This window comes from Panthera tigris, chromosome B4 (genome assembly GCF_018350195.1).
Source record: "Panthera tigris isolate Pti1 chromosome B4, P.tigris_Pti1_mat1.1, whole genome shotgun sequence".
Lineage (NCBI taxonomy): Eukaryota > Metazoa > Chordata > Mammalia > Carnivora > Felidae > Panthera > Panthera tigris.
The window spans coordinates 48976951-48995151 of NC_056666.1; the positions used below are offsets into that span (position 1 = coordinate 48976951).

The 18201-nt window shown below is 38.3% G+C and overlaps 1 protein-coding gene across 1 annotated transcript in view; it reads left to right on the forward strand.

Annotated features, from left to right (window-relative positions):
• Positions 1–18201, forward strand: part of DERA (deoxyribose-phosphate aldolase) — a 117529-nt gene that overhangs the window by 68397 nt on the left and 30931 nt on the right. The window contains exon 6 of the mRNA XM_042991837.1: positions 2380–2508. Coding sequence (XP_042847771.1) covers positions 2380–2508 — 129 coding nt within the window. The remainder of the gene's footprint in view (positions 1–2379; positions 2509–18201) is intronic.

Sequence of the window (18201 nt, forward strand, 5' to 3'; positions counted from 1 at the left end):
TTATGTGCTGATGACTATTTTGGGTTCATTCTGTTTGGATCATGGATTACAGGGCATAATAACTTCCAGGTGGCTGATAATTGAGTCGTAAAGTACATGGGTTTTTTTTTTTTTTCTGATTAATTTTAACTGTAGGTAAAGAAATGGACTGGATATCAAAAGGTAATACTCTTTAGAAAAAGGCTGATAGTTTTGTTCTTAAATATGATTGGGATCAACGTTTTAAGAATTTTGTTGTACAGATCAAACTTTACTTTAACAAATGTTGTAATAAAACATTTCAAGCCTTATCTGATGACTCACTGATTTTAAGCACTAATCCATATAACAAGATTTTGGTGCAGTACAAGGAGTTGGGTCAGGCCATGAATAAGATTTGGCTTTTATCACACAACACTTAATTAAAACTCATTTCACTAGGTTTCTGAGCTTAAGAATAATGGTTACACTTTTTGAGTTCTTACAATCAGTCAGACAATGTGCAGAGTACTTTGTATATATCTTCCCTTTTAATCCTCATAATAACTCTATAATGTAAGTATTATTATTGACACTTCAAGGATGGAACTGAGGCTGAGAATTACTTGCCCAAGGTCACGCAAGAAGAGATGCAGTTGGGTTTTAAATCCACATTTGTCTGACTCGCCAGCCTGCTTTTGATGGCAACGCTGCACTGTGGAAGAAAAGTCATTAATTAAATCGCAAGTTAACTCTGGGGTACCATTCTTGAATTTTTAGATCAAGAGATTTCCTTGTCAGTAGTTCTTAGAGAACAACTTCCTGTTTTCAGATTCAGTAACTCGGGAAATGTCATTCCATCCAAGATTAATTCCCTGAGTTAAAAGAATATAAATTGTTATTGCCACGTAGTCGTTGTTGTCTATGCCATTCTCACACATGTTGTCATATGGGATGTGTGGGTGAGATGATTTCTCACAATTTGGGTAGGATGGGCAGGGTGAGGTAGGCGGTGTGGCATCTCAGATCGTCTCTAATGCTCAAAACCACTGATTATTAGGGATTTGTGAAAGTATTTAGCCCTTTCTTGAAAAACCTTCTGTGGGTGCCATCTTTTGATGGGGACAAACTCTAACATTTACCAAGCATCCTGTAGTGGAATTTTTGCTTTTATTTGTGTTCACTTTTCACTTGGAGCTTCAAGTTCAGTTCAGATTTTCTAGGATCGGGAAGGCAAGTTTTCTTCATTGTGTTATAACTTGCACGATTTTGACTGAGTTTGGTGACTTGTGACCAATTTTTAGTGTTTTACATGTACTTTAGTAAACCAGTGAATTACGGAAGTCTCATCTCCACATTAAAAACCACTTCCCCTAACCCTAACCTTAGTACGAATTTTTCTTTCCTGCTCAGTGTAGTCCATGCGCTCGTAGAACTACTTCCTATGAAACACACACACGCAAAGGAACAAAAAAAGTGCTGGTGGTCCTGATCGTGTAGTAATAGCCCAAGTTCAAGGAATGAATGCAGCCAACGTGATACAGGATAAGAGCCAAAACCCACTGCTGTCATGACAGAAGATGATGTTAAATAATTTTTCAAAAATTTAATACTCATTATACTGATTTTGTTTACTAAAATTCTGTCAATTCTTTTTGAATATGAAATGTTCTCCCCTTGATTTTCTTTTTGTTATGAGGATAGTTTTTTTTTTTTTTTTTACATGTATATTTTTCAAAAATCTGCTTTCAGGGTATCAAGTGGAGCCCTCAAAAGCCAGATTTGGTACTGGGGTCAGGGGTTAATAGATTCAAGGCTGCACCTGGGAGCCCCTCTACAACTGGCTCTGTGCACATACATCCAGCATACCTGGCTAGGCTCAGTGCTTTTTAGTCAGATATATAGATACATGGCCTGGCAGCGAGTGGGGAAAGCTGTTATGTCTTCATTGTCATTAGCAGAGCTCTCAGGAAAGGCCTGCTTTATATTCTAACAGGAGAACTTATTATGTGTGAATGGAAGAATTAATAAGGACCTGAGGTTTCCTCAGTTTGCAGAGGGGTACACCCCCATATGTATGGTGGATAAATGTCTTTTTTTCTTGTAAGTAACCAACGTATGGGAGAGGTAGAAATTATTTGTAATTTGCATGTCATTATAATGATAATTTAAAAAGCGGCATGGTTCTGGACCTCGGGCAGGGGCTTAGAAAGTTTCATGGTAGCAAACTAAGCATTTCTTGTAACAGGATGTGAATGGCAACAGAATGCTCTAGGCGATATTAAATTGGGGTGATTTTTAGAAAGTGACAAATGTTTTATGTTTCCTAAATCTGAGATGGGTTCTACCAGCTCCAAATGGCTGCCAAGTTATGTTATCACTTGCCTGCTTTGTAACTGCCTCAATTATTTCCTTCCCCAGCCCTGTATGATGAGATTCGTCAGTTTCGCAAGACCTGTGGGGAGGCTCATCTCAAAACCATCTTAGCAACAGGAGAACTTGGATCTCTTACTAATGTCTATAAAGCCAGTATGATAGCAATGATGGCAGGTAAGTGTTCTATATTCAAAGGATGATATATGTTGAATTGATGTTTTTAGGAGAAATAAGTAAGTGAAAAGATTTGGCTGTTAGCTAAAAAGTGCTAACTGCTTGGAAATTTTTGTGGGAAGGGTCAGATATTTTGTGAATACATGTACAGTGTGAAGTGGTCACAAACTTGGCTTTCTTCCACATTTTTTTGTGGCATTTCATCGCTGCACTATCCTTGGAAGGCAGTAGATGGCTCTCTTGTTAGTGAATTGCCTTCTTGTTATTCTTTGATTATTCATTCATCAACATATGTTAGACAGGAATTTCTTTAACTCTGACTTATTCCTCTCTGTGAATTTAAGTGTTTGATTTTTCCCAGAGATGTATATCTATACTGTCTAAGGCAGCATGTGCTTTTGTTTGCGTTAATTTTTCTTTTTAAATAGTGCAGTATCGTTGCTTTTTATACTTTCAAGGGCAGGTTGAACTTATTCTTCATCTCCATGAACAGCAGGCCTGTCCATTCGTACATCCAAGCTTGAATCCTGGGAGTCCAGCTTGATTCCTTCTTTTCCTCATCTTCACGTAAACCAGTGGACAAGTCTTGAGAACTCTGCCTCTTCACCATGTCTAATACATCTTCACTCCATCCTGAGTTCTGCTGTCTTCAGCCATTGCCATCCCCCACATGGATCACTCCAGTCTCCTAAATACTTGCCCTTGTCTCCGTGTTTGTCCCCTTCCAATCTGTGTTCCACACTGTTGCCAGAATGATCTCTTAAAGATGTTAATTCAATTTTGGTATTGCCTGCTTAAAATCCTTCCGTGGCTTACGCTGTCTCCGAACCCTATCGGAGACAAAGAAAGATACTTGTGCACCTGTAGACTTGAGCTAATATTTGCCAGCAGGGCACCTGAGAATCCAGTGGGTTTAATGTAATCTTGCCACCAAATGATTCTTTTACAACATAAGACAATGTGAAGGTGTAGGGTATATGAGGAGAAGAGGTGATGGAGGGAGCAGCCTTCTCTTCAGCAAGATGTGAAGGAAATGTAGTTCACTTATACAAATGAGAAACAACACACACACCAGGCCTTCACTAGACACTGTGTTCTACACTGCCCCCCTCCACTCTCACATCACTTTCTGAGGGCCAGGGTCACCACCAGGGGCACCTGGCCTGCTCACTTGAAAAAAAAAAATCCTTCAGTGGCTTCCCTTCATCTTCAAGGTAAAATATAAATTCCTTCAGGCTGCTTTTAAGAAAAGGTCCTTCTTAAGACCCTGCCTGTGCCTCTATAGTCTCCTCATTTTCCCTTCATAACATATTCTCCAGCTGTATGCAATTCCTTGTGCCCTGCAGATGGCACCATCCAGACCTTTCAAGTCTTTATACGTGCTGTGCCTCCTGCCCGGAATGCCTTTTGCCCAAGTAATTCCTTAACATCTTTGGATTCAGCAGAGGTGTCACTTTTTTTCAAGAGTGTTTCCCCTAATACTGCTTCCTCCCCTGCCACTTGGTTCATTACCTCCTCTGTTTGCCCCCATAGCATTCCGTTGAAACCTCAGTCAGATGACATATCCTAATTGAGTACAGTATTGAATTTCTAAGTGCCTTACCAGTGGCTCCATGTTTGGGTGAAGATACGTGACTTCTCAGGTTTTCAATCTGGGCCTCTTTTGTAGTCACCCTCTAGATTTTTATACTCAGGTACTTTTTGAGTACTGTCAGACCTAGCATTGTTCCTTGGAACTCTACTGAAAATCAGCCAGCTAGGTGTTCGTGAAGCTGTTGCTCTGCTCATTGCCAGTCTTTTTGTATGACGTCTGCTCTCGTTGTCTCATTTAGAGCAAAATGAAAATCTAAGGATAAGGAGGATTGGAACACTTTATCTGTTATACTGGCATTTCAGAGGTCCACAATAAGAGATGAGTCACTGCAACCCTTATGATCCTGGATGAAGCCCCTTGGAGTCCTGGTCAGTGACTCATGCTCCCTGCCAAGACGGTGGATTGCTAGCCTAGAATGCTGTGATCCAGGTCACAACAAAAGTGTATTCATTCATTCATTCCAACCCTACCCTACTCAGTGCTGCTCACGATGGGAACATGTCTGAAAGCTCCTCTTCTACTCTCCACCCTACCCATCCACAGAAAAAAGTGTGAGTAGGAACATGCTCTCACCTGTCTTTTCCTGTCTGCTTATATCCCTGCCCACATTGTTATTTATCTCTTTCATTTCTTCTTTTAATCGGTGTCTGTTGAGCACTTACTGTTGGTAATAAGACTTGTATTTGTGTTGTGCTTTACCAGATACTTTAAAATAATATTCCCTCATCTTCACATCAACCCTGTGGTAATGAAGAAACTTAAAAAGTAACTTAGGTCACATATTATACATATTTTAGGTCATATATCTGTCTAACAGATAACATATAGTCATTATTTGAACCCAGGTCTTCTGGCTCCAGGGTTACTGCTTTATCAGCTGTAACACTGCTGTCTCTCAAGGTACCATTTAGGACCTTTGCAAGGTAATAGCAAGTGAAAACATCCAGCATACTTCCTGGCCCATAGTTTATGGTTCCTCTTGTCTTAAGAAGGTATATGATAGAAAGTATGTTTTGAAGAATTATTAAAAAATTTGGACTAAATTTACATTTATGTAAGTTACAGCTCTACTTCTTTGGTATTTTTTATTTATTTTTTCCTTAAAAATCAACTTCATTGAGGTAAATTTATGCACGTTGAGTTCTTAAGTGTATGATATGATGACTTTTTACAGTCTGTATTTTCCATCATCTCAGAAATATTCTTTGTGCCCCTTTGCTTTCAGATTCCAGCCTTTTTACCTTCTGTCCCAGCTGCTATCAGTGCTCTGATTTTATCATCATAGATTGGCTTTGCCAGTTTAAGAACATCATATAGTTCTACAGTATACACTCTTTTGTGCTTTTTATCCCTCCATCCCCAAGATAATAGCTGTGAGATCTATCTATGTTGTTCTGTGTGTAAGGAGTTTGCTTAGGGGTATTCCATTGTATAAATAAAGTGAGTTGCCAAATTTATTGACATCAAGTGTATAATATCCCTATGTCTATAGGGTCTGTAGTTATACCTCATTTTTTACTGCTGGTGTTGTCAATTTTGTTTTCTTTCCTGTTGTTCTTTTCCTTTTCTTTTCTTTCTTTCTTTCTTTCTTTCTTTCTTTCTTTCTTTCTTTGATAGAAAAGAGTCTTGCTGGGGGTCTGCCAATTTTATTAATCTTTCAAAGAGCCACCTTTTTGCTTTTTTTTTTCATTGTCATTCAGTTAAAAATAATTCTAATTTCCCTTGTGATTTCTCTTGTTATTTAGAATGTTATTGGAGTGTTATCTAGAATAAATGTTTACAGTGGAGCACCTAAATACATTAAGCAAATATTAACGGACATAAAGAGAGAAATCAACAGAATGTTTAACCTCCAAGTATTCTATGCTTTTCTAGATATCTTACTGTTATTGACTTATAACTTAAAATTATGTTATGCTCTGAGAGAATCTGAAAGAATCTTTTGTCTTTTGAAATTAAAGAAATTTATAGGCCATTTTATGGTGTAGTTAAGCATATGCTTCAAGTGCACTTGAAAATAATGTCATATACATGACATTATATATTATATATAATATTGCAGGTATTAGTGGTAGTGTTCTGTAAATATCAAGTTGGTCAAGTTGGTTGATTGTATTTTTCAGGTCTGGTTTTGTTTTATTTTGTTTTGGTCTACTTGTTCTATTTATTACCAAGATAAGGGTGTTAAAGTCTCTAAATATGATTGTGGATTTGTCTACTTATCTCTTTAGTTTTGTCAGTTTTTTCTAAATGTATTTTGAAGCTTTGTTATTAAGCATATACACTTTTAAGATTGTTATGTTTAGGTTTTGAATTAGTGCATTCATTAAGGTATGTCCCTCTTATGTCCCTGCTACTAGTATGTCCCTGCTACTAGTCCTGTCTTATATATATTTATATATTTAAACTCTCTTTTATAGGCAGTCTTTTTTTTTAATCTATTTTGAGAATCTGTGCTTTTTAATTCGAGTGTTTTACTCATTTTCACTTCACATAATTTTTGACATGATAGGATTTAAGTCTGTCATCTTGCAATTAGTTTCCTATTTGTTCTGATCCATTTTTTTTCCTGCTACCTTTTGGGTTCATGAAATATTTGATAGCATTTCATCTTATTTTTTTCTATTGGCTTTTTACCTACAGCCTTTTTGTACTTTTCAAGTAGTTGCTCTAGCACTTACAATATGCATCCCTTAATGACAGTTTACTTAAAATTGATATTCTACTTTATACTTCATGTAAGAACCTTAATAACAGTCCCATTTACACCCTCATTAGTCCTTTGAATTATTTTGGTGTTCTTCTTCATCCACCTATTTATAAATGCCTCCTTAAAATGATGCAATTTTTGTTTTAACAGTCCTTTGCTTTTAATTAAATCAAAAGAAAACTAACCAAACCAATCTTTTATATTTTCTCACACATATATCATTTCTGTCTTTATTCCTTCCTGTAAGTCGGCCAGTGACTAATTCTCTTAGGTTTTGTTCAGCTGAAAATGTCTTCATTTCACACTCAAGTTTCAAGGATCATTTGCTGAATATAGAGTTCTAGGTTACAGTTTTACTTTTATTTCAGTGCTTTAAACACGTCGTTCCATTTCTTGGAAGTCCATTTTTTCTTGTTTTCCTGTAATGTTTCATCTTACTCTGGCTACGGTCAATCAATATTTTCTCTTAATCTGTTTTTCACTGATTTGACCATGATGTGCCTAAATGTGGTCTTCTTTGTATTTATCATGTTTTTAGTTTGCTGAGCTTCTTGGATTTGTAGGTTGATGTTTTCCACCCGTTTTTGGACATTTTATAATTATTTTTTCAAATATATTTTCTACCCATTTTGTCTCTTTCCTTTCTAGGACTCTAAGTACATGAGTGTTAGATTTTATCCCACAGGTTATTGAGGTCCTGTTAATTTTAATTTTAATTTTAATCTTTTTTCCTCCCTCTGTACTTTTGATTGGCTAATTTACATGGAACTTCAAGTTCATTGACCTTTATTTTCTATCTCAAATTTGCTTTTAAGCCCATCCAGTGAAATTTATGCTATTGTACATTTTTAGTTTTATAAATCCCATTTAATTCTTTTTTAGGATTTTCATTTCTCTGCTGATGTTCAACATTTTTTGACTCATTGGGGTCATGTTTTCCTATAAGTCCTTGTGAACATTTTTTTAACAGTTGATTACAAGTCTTTATCAGCTAATTTGTATGTCTGGATTATCTCAGGGTTTATATCTTGAACTGCCAGTTTTCCAGTGCCTGAAAATAGTTGCCTTTTATATTTTATTCCGAAATCTGGTAACATCTATTCTGTCGTGTTTGTAATTCTTCATGGCTTTTGTTTTCTTGTTAATTTAGCATGGAAATCTCAAAAGGAAAGGCATTTTATCATTTACATTCATAATAATTATCTTGTAATATGGATAGCCATTTAGATTATTGCAGAATTCTCTGGAGACTAGGCTATAGATATGTAACTGTGTAAGTCTGGTATCACATATCATTGTAAATAAAAAGTTAGTTAACCAAAGTGTTCACATTTTTGGTCAACTAAATGCTTAGTAGCCTACTTTTAGTTTAATTTTGCTTAAGAGTCTTTTAAATGTTTTAGAGGAAGGCACCATGGGTCATGGGAGTTAGAAGACCCGGACTCCTGTTCTTTTTTTGCACAGTTTATAACCTTAAGTGAATAAATTAATCTGATTATTAATTCAAATTAAGTAGTGTGTATGGCTGCATTATAAAGTAAGTACTTTGCAAGTTATTAAAAAATACCAGCATACCTTCTTATGCCATACTACCTCAGTCAGGAAGGAAATATAATGGCATTTTTTTCCCCCTAGACTATCACAAGGCATTCTTCAGACTACCCCTTTTTCAGAACCATTTGGCGTAGCTGTAGGAGATATAATGTATTGAGCTGGATTCCATTCTGTACTGATCTTAAAGCTTATTAATATGTTTGTAGGATTGTTCAGTGACTGTTAGATAGGAACTTGTTTTGTCAACTTTGGCTCTGTCTTAAAAAAGAAAGGTGTGAAAAGAATCTGATTAGTTGAGAATCACCATTAGATGTGGTCCAGTTAATTTTTTTATGCTACATTTCTCAGTTATGGCTATTTGTCATATTTCCTAATTCTTTTACTCTGGAAACTATAGCAGCCACCTTAGCTCTCAGATGTGATTCGTAATAAAATGTCATTTAACTAGGGATCGATTCCTCAGCAGCCACAATGATCCAGAACCAAACCAGGAACCAGGGGAAAAAGAAAGAAAACCTTTCAAAGAGATGAAATATATGTAATATAATCTACAATACAACAACAATAATAGATGATAACATTTCTTGAACATTTACTGTGTAACAGGTACTATTTTAAGGGCTTTGTGTATATTTACATTTAACCTTCACACCAATTCTATGAGGTAGGTACTTTTCCATGGAAAAATGAAAACATCAGTTAAAAAGGATTTTTTATGCTAATGCTGTGTGGTCATTATTGATATTTGGAAACATTCCAGATACTTCTGTCTTGGTTACATCATTTCCTCTGTCTGTTACAGCTTTCTCTCCTTCCCTTAGGTGTTTTTAAAGATTTAAATAAAATTTCCATACTTTGTCAAATCTCTCCATGATCCTCTAGGGGCAGAATTACTTAATTGTTCATACCATTGTGCTCCTAGGACAGTTGTAAATACTAGTAGCATTTGTCACACAGTATCATCATCACTTGTTTCACCTGTTGAGTTTTTTGCAAAACTATGAACCCCTCTGAGCCAGGGGCTGTATCGTACTTATTTATATTCCTCTGTGATTACTACCATTCCAGGCATCTAGGAGAGCCTAAAAAAATTTTTGAAATACACGAATGAATGGATGGGAAAGAAAGATAGAGGTAAAGAAAAGTAGGGGCGCCTGGGTGGCTCAGTCAGTTAAGCGTCTGTCTGACTTCGGCTCAGGTCATGATCTCACAGCTCCTGGGTTCGAGCCCTACATTGGGCTCTGTGCTGACCGCTTAGAGCCTGGAGCCTGCTTCGGACTCTGTGTGTGTGTGTGTGTCTCTGTGTCTCTGCCCCTCCCAGGCTTGCTCTCTCTCTCTCAAAGATAAATAAATAAACATTAAAAAAAAAAAAAAAAAAGAAAGAAGGAAAAGGAAAAACATGCAAAATAGAAATTGAAGATTTAGGCTCCTCTTTCTACACGTGCCACGACCTTGTAGAGTTTGGACATGTTATTTTGAGCTCAAAATCTTGTTTTAATTGAACAAAAAGATAGATAATTTATACCTTTGACAAAGAGATTATGTATTTGAGTATTGTTCAGATGATCTAAGCAGTGGTATGACCTATAAAAGGTTTGTGAGGATTCTAAGGCAGCTCGAGGGCCAAGAAAGGACTAAAAAAAACTTCCTGCCTTGGCTTTTTGGTCAAAGAAAATGGATCTTCCTTTGACATTACTGGAAATGTGGTGAGAGAGATACAAATAAAGGAGGAGGAGAAGTAGGAGTAAACAATTTGAAGGGAATATAATCAGGAAAGAGAAACGAGAGCCATAGTTTTTCATCAAACAATCCAAGAACAAGTGATAGGAAGTAAGATAGAAAGGGAAACATGCTTATAGAAAAGAGAAGTCTAAAGCAGGTCAATCTACTGGTAAGGGATTTCAGCCCTGAAAACGTACACATTAAGAATAATGCCAGAGTGTAGAAAAGTGGCTTTATCTTTCAGTAGCGGTGGACTGTTCACACACATGCAACAGCTAACAAGCCCCGCTCTGAAGTTATTCTAGACCTTATCTTTGGAAATAATGCAGGCATGATAAATAAGGTTGGAGTAGAAAAGCACTAAAGATGCAATCATAATGTCATCAGGTTTGAATTGCTGATGAAGATCTGTGGGAAGAGTACTAACACAAAAATATGGGGCTCGAGAAAAAGCAGACCGTGAAGGAATGCAAAATGAGTTTTGAACTTGGCTGGAATTTTGTAATGTATAGGAAATCAAAAACGAAAAAAGTAGGAACCAAGGGAGGGGATATTTGAAATTCAACCCAATAAGATCAGAGTAAATCAGAAACAATAAGGTGAAGCAGAGAAATAAAAGAAAATAGAAGGGAAGCCATTAAAAAAATAAAATGAAGGGGAGAAAATAGACAGTGGGAAACTTGTTATGACTGAAGGAAACCAAAGCCCTAAAAAAATGCTGTGATTAGTAGCAAAGTAACATATAAAACTTTTTAAAAACCGTTTTTAAAAATTTACATAAGAATCAAATAGAGTGAAGGGCAGTGTGGATTGAGCTTTCTAAAGACTGTCACAAGTCACACTGAGTCCTTCATCTTGGGCTGCAAATCTCTGTATACTCAAGGAGTATCGATCCAGATGGCACATCTAGACTCCTGTGGTGATCCAGCCTGGTTTTCTTGTTTGGGTTTTTTTTTTTTTTTTTTTAAATAAGATCTTGCCTTTCACAGGAAAAACATTTAATTTATGAAAGGTATGCTACAATTGAAAGTTAGTCACTGGGGAAGGCATAAGAATATAAACGTGTATTTGGTTAAGAGTTCATGGATTTAAAATATAAATTGATTTACAGTTCCTTAAAGTAGCCCTGAATATTAAACCACTTATAGGGTTAAAACCAATTAACTTGCCATCTCATTCAGGGAGCATATATTTTTAAAATTTCATTTCATTTCATTTCATTTTTTATTATTTTTTAATAAATTTTTTAATGTTTTCTTTTCTTTTTTTTTTTTTTTTTGAGAGAGAGACAGAGCTTGAGCAGGGGAGGGGCAGAGAGAGAGGAAGACACAGAATCCAAATCAGGGTCCAGGCTCTGAGCTGTCAGCACAGAGCCCAGTGTGGGGCTGGAACCCAGGAGCCCAGAGATCATGACCTGAGCCAAGGTCAGATGGGGGCGGGGGGGGGGGGGGAGGGAGAGAGAGGGAGGCAGAGAGTGGGGGAGGGGCAGAGAAAAAGGGAGAAGGAGAATCCCAAGTAGGCTCCACACTGTCAGCCACTTAACTGACGGAGCCACCCAGGTGCCCCCAGGGAGCAAATTTAAATTCAGCTCCCCTAGAGCAAAGCTTTCAGAAAGGTTACCCCCTCAAATCTACCCACCCACCCACCTTCAGTATTCATGCATCCCCTTTGCACTTTGTTGAGTGCAAAGTAGAGAGCTCAGCAGGAGGGAGAAACTGCCATGTTTTCTGGCCTCCCAGAAGCTCGGGAACTTCTGATGGTCCATTTTGGTATACATGTATTGTTTTAAAGAAATGAAGAATACATTTAACCATGAAGTATTTCTTTGCCTCTTCATGGCTGGGCTTCTAGGGAAAAAAAGAAAAATCCTGTAAGCTTAGTTTTTTATGTGCTGTATAGTAGTCTGTGTAAAATTTTACTGTGTGAGATTTTTAAAAATGTAGCGCACCTTATTCCAAAATCCTATAACTGCCTTCTCCAGACCTAGCTTACCCAGAGAAAATTCCTGGGCACAGAAGCTAGTGCATAGTAAGTGCCTCAGAAGTGCTTGTTAATAGGTTCAGCTGTCAGGCATGGGGGCATCAATAGATGTTTGTAAGCAACGTGTATAAAAACTCAGTGTTTAAATAAATCTATATTTTGCATTAAAACAAACATTAAGGGGCTTTTTTTTCGTGTCTTGGTGAAATTCTGGTACATGACATAGAGGCCTGTAGCTATTTGGCTCATGTCTCTGAGATTCTGTTACTCATTTGTCTACTCCCTACCACATTCACCTTTGTTATTTATTCTTTAATATCTGTGTCAGGTAGTGACTGATCTATTAGCAAACTCTTAAATGCTGGGCAATTGGAATCCTTGAATGGGTCTCTCAGCATATTGCACCAGGTAGGTACTTGATACACATTTTATTGAAGGAGCAAATGATTTAAAGATTAATAAATCATGTGAAGTTACTAGTTTACAGATTCTTTTTTTTTTTAATGTGTATTTATTTTTGAGAGAGAGAACAAGCATGGGAGGGACAGAGAGAGAGGGGGCACAGAGGATCCAAAGCAGGCTTTGTGCTGACAGCAGTGAGCCTGATGCAGGGCTTGAACTCATGAACTGTGAGATCATGACCGGAGCCAAAGTTGAATGCTCAACCGACTGAGCCACCCACGCACCTCACTAGTTTACAGATTCTTTTCATAATTGTCTTAAGAGGGAACTAGGGAAGGTACCTTATCATCTTTCAGTGACTGAAAACCTAAAGCCCAGGAGTTAAGTGACTAGACCAAGGCCACACATTGAGGAAGTGGCAGAATTCTGGACTCTTGACTCTAGATTCCAGGTGTTACTGCACAATCCCGTTCTCAACCCTGCAATTGTTCTGTATGTAAGATACTATATATAAGCCATGTTTAATCTTTGGGGGCAAGAGGTATGTCTAGAGTCCCTGAATGAGATTTATATGCTGAGCTACACTTTTTTATTGACAAGCAAAGGACAACAGAGAGGAAGTAAGGACAATAGAGAGGCACAGTATTTGGCGAAAAATTATAGGGGGTGGTGGACATGAAATAAACCTAAAAGAGAGAAATGAAAGAAAGCCCAGGAACCCATGCCCCATAGGCCCACAGTAAATCCTTGTTGGAGTGGAAAGGAAGGGTGCCAAGAACACCCTCACCTCAGGCAGTTTGCAGTTTTTTCGTGTTTACCTGCTCTGCTGATGGTCCCATGATGATGCCCTGGGAACATTAATAGAGTCGTGATTTAATGACTTCTACTCGAGTTCTGCACTAAAGTTCTTGGTTATTTTCAGATTCCCCTACCTGGGTGTCGAGAGGACAGCTAGGGAGTGGCTGAGAAAGTGGACCTTTCTCTTATCCACCCGATGAAGAAGGAGGAGAGATGCCAAAGCTGGGGATGGTCTGGGAATGAGGGAGCGGAGGGCGTGACATTAAAGGGTATGGGATAATGGCAGTGGTATTGGAGCATAGGTGGGGGGATGTCCTAGCATAGGATGAGGGGCATTGAAAACATCCCGTGAAGAGTGATTGAAAGGAAAGTGGGCATCTTATTTAGGAAGATGCAATTACTGGGTTGTGATACTGTATTCAAATACTTATATATGTCCATACAAAAAGGATGGAAAAGGATAATTGTTCTCGATTATCCCAAGATAGGAGGATTGGGGCCAACTTTTAGAAGTTATGGAAGGATGGATTTTGACCTTGTGTAAGGCAGAGTTTTGTAACGCCCAGATTTTCCAGAACTTGGAGGGGCCACATCAGGAGGTAGGAGATGTTCAAAGCACAGAGGCTGGATGGCATTGTGATGAAACTACTGTTAACATATGTGATGCTCAGTGATGATTAGAGATGCTTGCTGTTTCAGAGTTCAGTATGATCCTGTGCAGAAGAGAAAAACATATTGTGTACACACACACACACACACACACACACACACACACACACACAACTGTTACATGTGTGTGAGAAATTTCAGTGTAGATTACAATCCAGTATAGACAGGGCCCCAAATGCAAAAATGAAAGAGGAGTGTATTGGTTTCCTGGGTTTCCACTTCAAACTGGGTGGCTTAAAAAACAGAAATTTGTTATCACGATTCTGGAGGGTAGAAGTCTGAAATCAGGGTATCTGCAGGGCCATGCTCCCTTTGTAATCTGCTGGGTAGAATCCTTGCTTGCCTCTTGTAGCTTCTGGTGTTTGCTGGCAATCCTTGAGATGCATCGCTCCATTCTCCGCCTCCATCATCACATGGCCATGTGTATTTCTGTCTGTGTCTCTTCCTTTTTTATAAGGACACCACTCATTTAAAGGCCCCACCTTGCTCAACAAGACCTGATCTTTACTTAATGAATTATGTCTGCAATGACCCTATTTCCAAATAGGTCACTTTCTAAAGTACCAGAGGTTGGAATTTCATCATATTCTTTTAGGGGACAAGACTCGACCCATCACAAAGAGAAATAGGGTTCTTGTGCTGTGATTCTGATTCTGTTATTTCCTGTAAAGACCTGAAGAAGTTAGAAAAAAAATACTTTTGAGTCAAACCAGCAAACTTAAATTCAGGTACAAAAGATTGATTTTTCCCTCTAAGCAATGTTGGATGGTTTTGTGGATAGGGGAAATCTAGTAGATATTAAATATTTTTATCTGCAAAAAGCATTTGGTAAGGTTCTCAATGGGAGATTAATGGCTAAAATAAAGAATGAGGCATTAGGAGATAAATTTGCTTATGAGCAAGAGACAGAGACTAACAGTAGAAGGAAATACTTTTTAGATTGGAAAGGAGTGACATACAGCACAAGCCAGGAATCAGTTTTGGGACCTATGGGTTTTTCACTTTATTTTTATTGGACTTTGTAATAAAAATACAGATCTTCAAACAGTCCAAGACAGAGTGAGTAATACTACAAGCATCAGTAATCAAAAGTTATTCTCTATCATAAACTAAATGACTGATAATAAATACTGACACAAGACTACACAATGTACCATAATATTATAAAATGGAGCAAGCGATTCTCCTGCGTTCTGTTTTCTTCTGCATGGGTGAATATTTCTCTATTTGCTTTTTAAAAAGTATTTGCAGGTTTCTAGGTTTACTTTATAAGCCAAATAAATGGGAAAAATATTCTTTTTAAACTTGGGAAGATGTGCTGGCTGAGAGAAAAATCAGTTGAAGCAAGACAAAGGTTATATTGCCATCACTAGAATGAAGAAATTAGGGACCCTGTGTGTTAAATTGCTCAGCAAGCTATTCAGTAAAAAGACTTAAGGAGTGAGGGGGCGTTCTTGAAATCATCAGCTTATTCTGCAGTCATGACTTTAATGGAAGCATATACAAAAAAAAGTCATTGTTTAGAATGATGTAGCTATGTATCTGAGGCAGTGAAATATTATAGTATGGAACTTTTCTCCCTTCTGTTTTAAAAAATTTAACATAATGGCTCGAAACAATCCATAAAATTCAGTAATTGTATATATAAGTTGTGTCCTCTCCGGTGAAGTATGTGGGAAACGCACTTGTAAAACTGGAATTTTGCTTGCCACTCCTTTTGTCTAAGTCACAGAAAGGTCTTTACAAATTCATCTCTGTTTTTCCTTGATTTGTACATTGTCAGATAAGCTGAGAGGAATAGAGCAACTAAACATTTAAAAGTTAACTCATAAGAGTTGTAAGTGCTTTGAAAACTGGAAAGGATTATAAAGTATAAAGAAGCTTCATTAACTTCAAAGCTTTCATTTTACAGGTGAGAAAACCGAGACCCAGAAAGGTCAAATTCACAAGGAATTTATCCAGGGACAAATATCCTAAAGGCAAAATAGTCCTGAAGGAGGTTCTCAATCCAGTCTGTATGTTAGGATTTCCTGAAGGGCTTTTTAAATAAACCATTTAAAAGATCCTACCACCAGAGATCCTGATTTTAGTCGGTATTGAATGGAGCCAAAAGAATTAGTACTTTCTAAAACTTTCTTGAGTGTTCCTACTGTCTAGGCAGGAATGAGAACCTCTATCTGAAATCGGGGTTTCCCGATGTTAAGACGAGTTCTTTCTACTCGCCCTGGTAGTTTAGAAATTATTTAGAGAGAGAAATTCAAATTCTAGAGTGGGAATATCCTTGAGCATAGAGAGCCCACAATTAAATCTATTGTCCTAGCAGCTGGCTACTTTGCAGATTGCTTGTTTGGAACCCTAAGCCTGCACTCCCATAGAAACAAGATTATAAGTGGTCAGCCCTGTATCAATAGTTCTATAGGTCCTAACTAAAACATGAAACAGTGGTTGTGGAAGGACATGAATTTATATATTTTTTTAAAGTTTATTTATTTATTTTGAGAGAGAGAGAGAGAGAGGGAGAGAGAATCCCAAGCAGGCTCTGCACTGCCAGCGCAGAGCCCAGTGCGGGTCCTGAACCGTGAGATCATGACTTGAGCTTAGATCAAGAGTTGGATGCTTAACTGACCGAGACACTCAGGCGCCCCTGAATTTATGTTTTTAATTAAGACTCCAAGAACATTTTTATTCCTTTCACCACCTCGATAGTAGTCACATGGCTTCTCCTCCTTCCACCTTTAATGTATTAGGTGTAGGATTTGACTGAGGACTCCCCCAATTCTAAGCTGTGCCAGAGAGTGGAAGGAGACCAAGGGCTGAGGGATGGTGAGGTCTGCAGGGAGGACTGAGCAAGCAGGGGAGAGGGATGGAGGCTAGTCAAGAAGAGAAGGGCTAAGGTTTTCTGCCGTCTTGGTGCCTGGGGACATTTCTTTCTCTTGAATTGGCTTATCCTGGAGATAAGTATTTGGTGAGCACAGTAATGTTTATCAGATGCTGTTCTGCACATGGGAGAATGATAAGAGAGAAAGAAGAGAGAAAAATTAGATATAACCCCATCCCTTCAAAACACTGACAGTATCTTTTAGTCTGATGAGGGAGTGAAAGGTAGGGTTTATGATTGCCTCATTGGGAACAGGTTGGGAGCCATAGGAACACTTCGGCCAAGCACTGCACAAGCTGAGCTAACTTCTGGAGAGTCGTAGAAGGGTTTGCAAAGCAAGTGACATTGTGTAGGTGTTGCCAGGGGCAGATAGATGTAGAGGAAAGGCACTTCAGGCAGACAGCACATGCTTTTTTATACACAGACATGTGCAAGGCATGTCGTGGTGAGAAAGCTATTATGGTTGGGATGAAGAGTTAATGGAGAAGTGGCAGGATAGGAGAGGATACAGTTGGTGAGTTGCTCAGGGCTTAATGTCATGCTAAAGAGTTGGGGTTTTCTGTTTGCAAGTAGGGTAAGTTTTACCCTTGGAAAGTTTCTAGCCTGAGAAATGAATGGTTGAGTAATTTATCCATCCAATTATTCATTCGGTAGGCTTTATTGAAGTCTCCTATGTGTCAGGTGACACATCCCTGTGACCAGGGATAAAGATCAGTAAGACACTCTTACTCCAGACACTTTGTAGTAGTGGAGCAATACTCAGATTTTCATTTTAGGAACATGGCCTTTGGGCCCTGTGTTTAGGCTGGAGACAGGGAACCCATTAGGAAGCTGTTATAACCGTCTAGTTGATCATCACGTGGCACTGAATTGAGATAGTGCAGTGAGCATGAAGAGGGGTAGACGGCTGGGGGGAGACACTCGGGGCAGAATGAGTAGTGTTTTGCGAGTGCTTCTGTGCTGAGCAGGGGAGGGATAGAACAAAACAACTCTTAATGGTGTCATTCTGCACCCTCACTGCAATAACTCATAATGGTGCCATTTCCCCGGGGTAGGGAGTTCAAGACGAGCAAGGCTCCCTTCCAGCCCAGGAACCAAGTCTCTGCTGCCCCTTAGAAGACCTCCACCTGTTCATTCCATTGCTGGCTTACTGCAGAATGTGCTAGAGTCTCACCACTTTTCGTCTACTTTTTTGTTCTTGTAACAAGGAAAAAAAAATAGTGTTCTTAAGGAAATCTGATTAAGGTTATTATGGTGGTGAAAGAGAGAGAGAGAGAGAGAGTCTATTTTTCTATTTAGAACACATGAACAAGGCAACGCATATAAAGCAAAATGGAGAGGAGGAAAAGGAAATCCATGCTTTTACTTGAATTATCGGGGTGATGC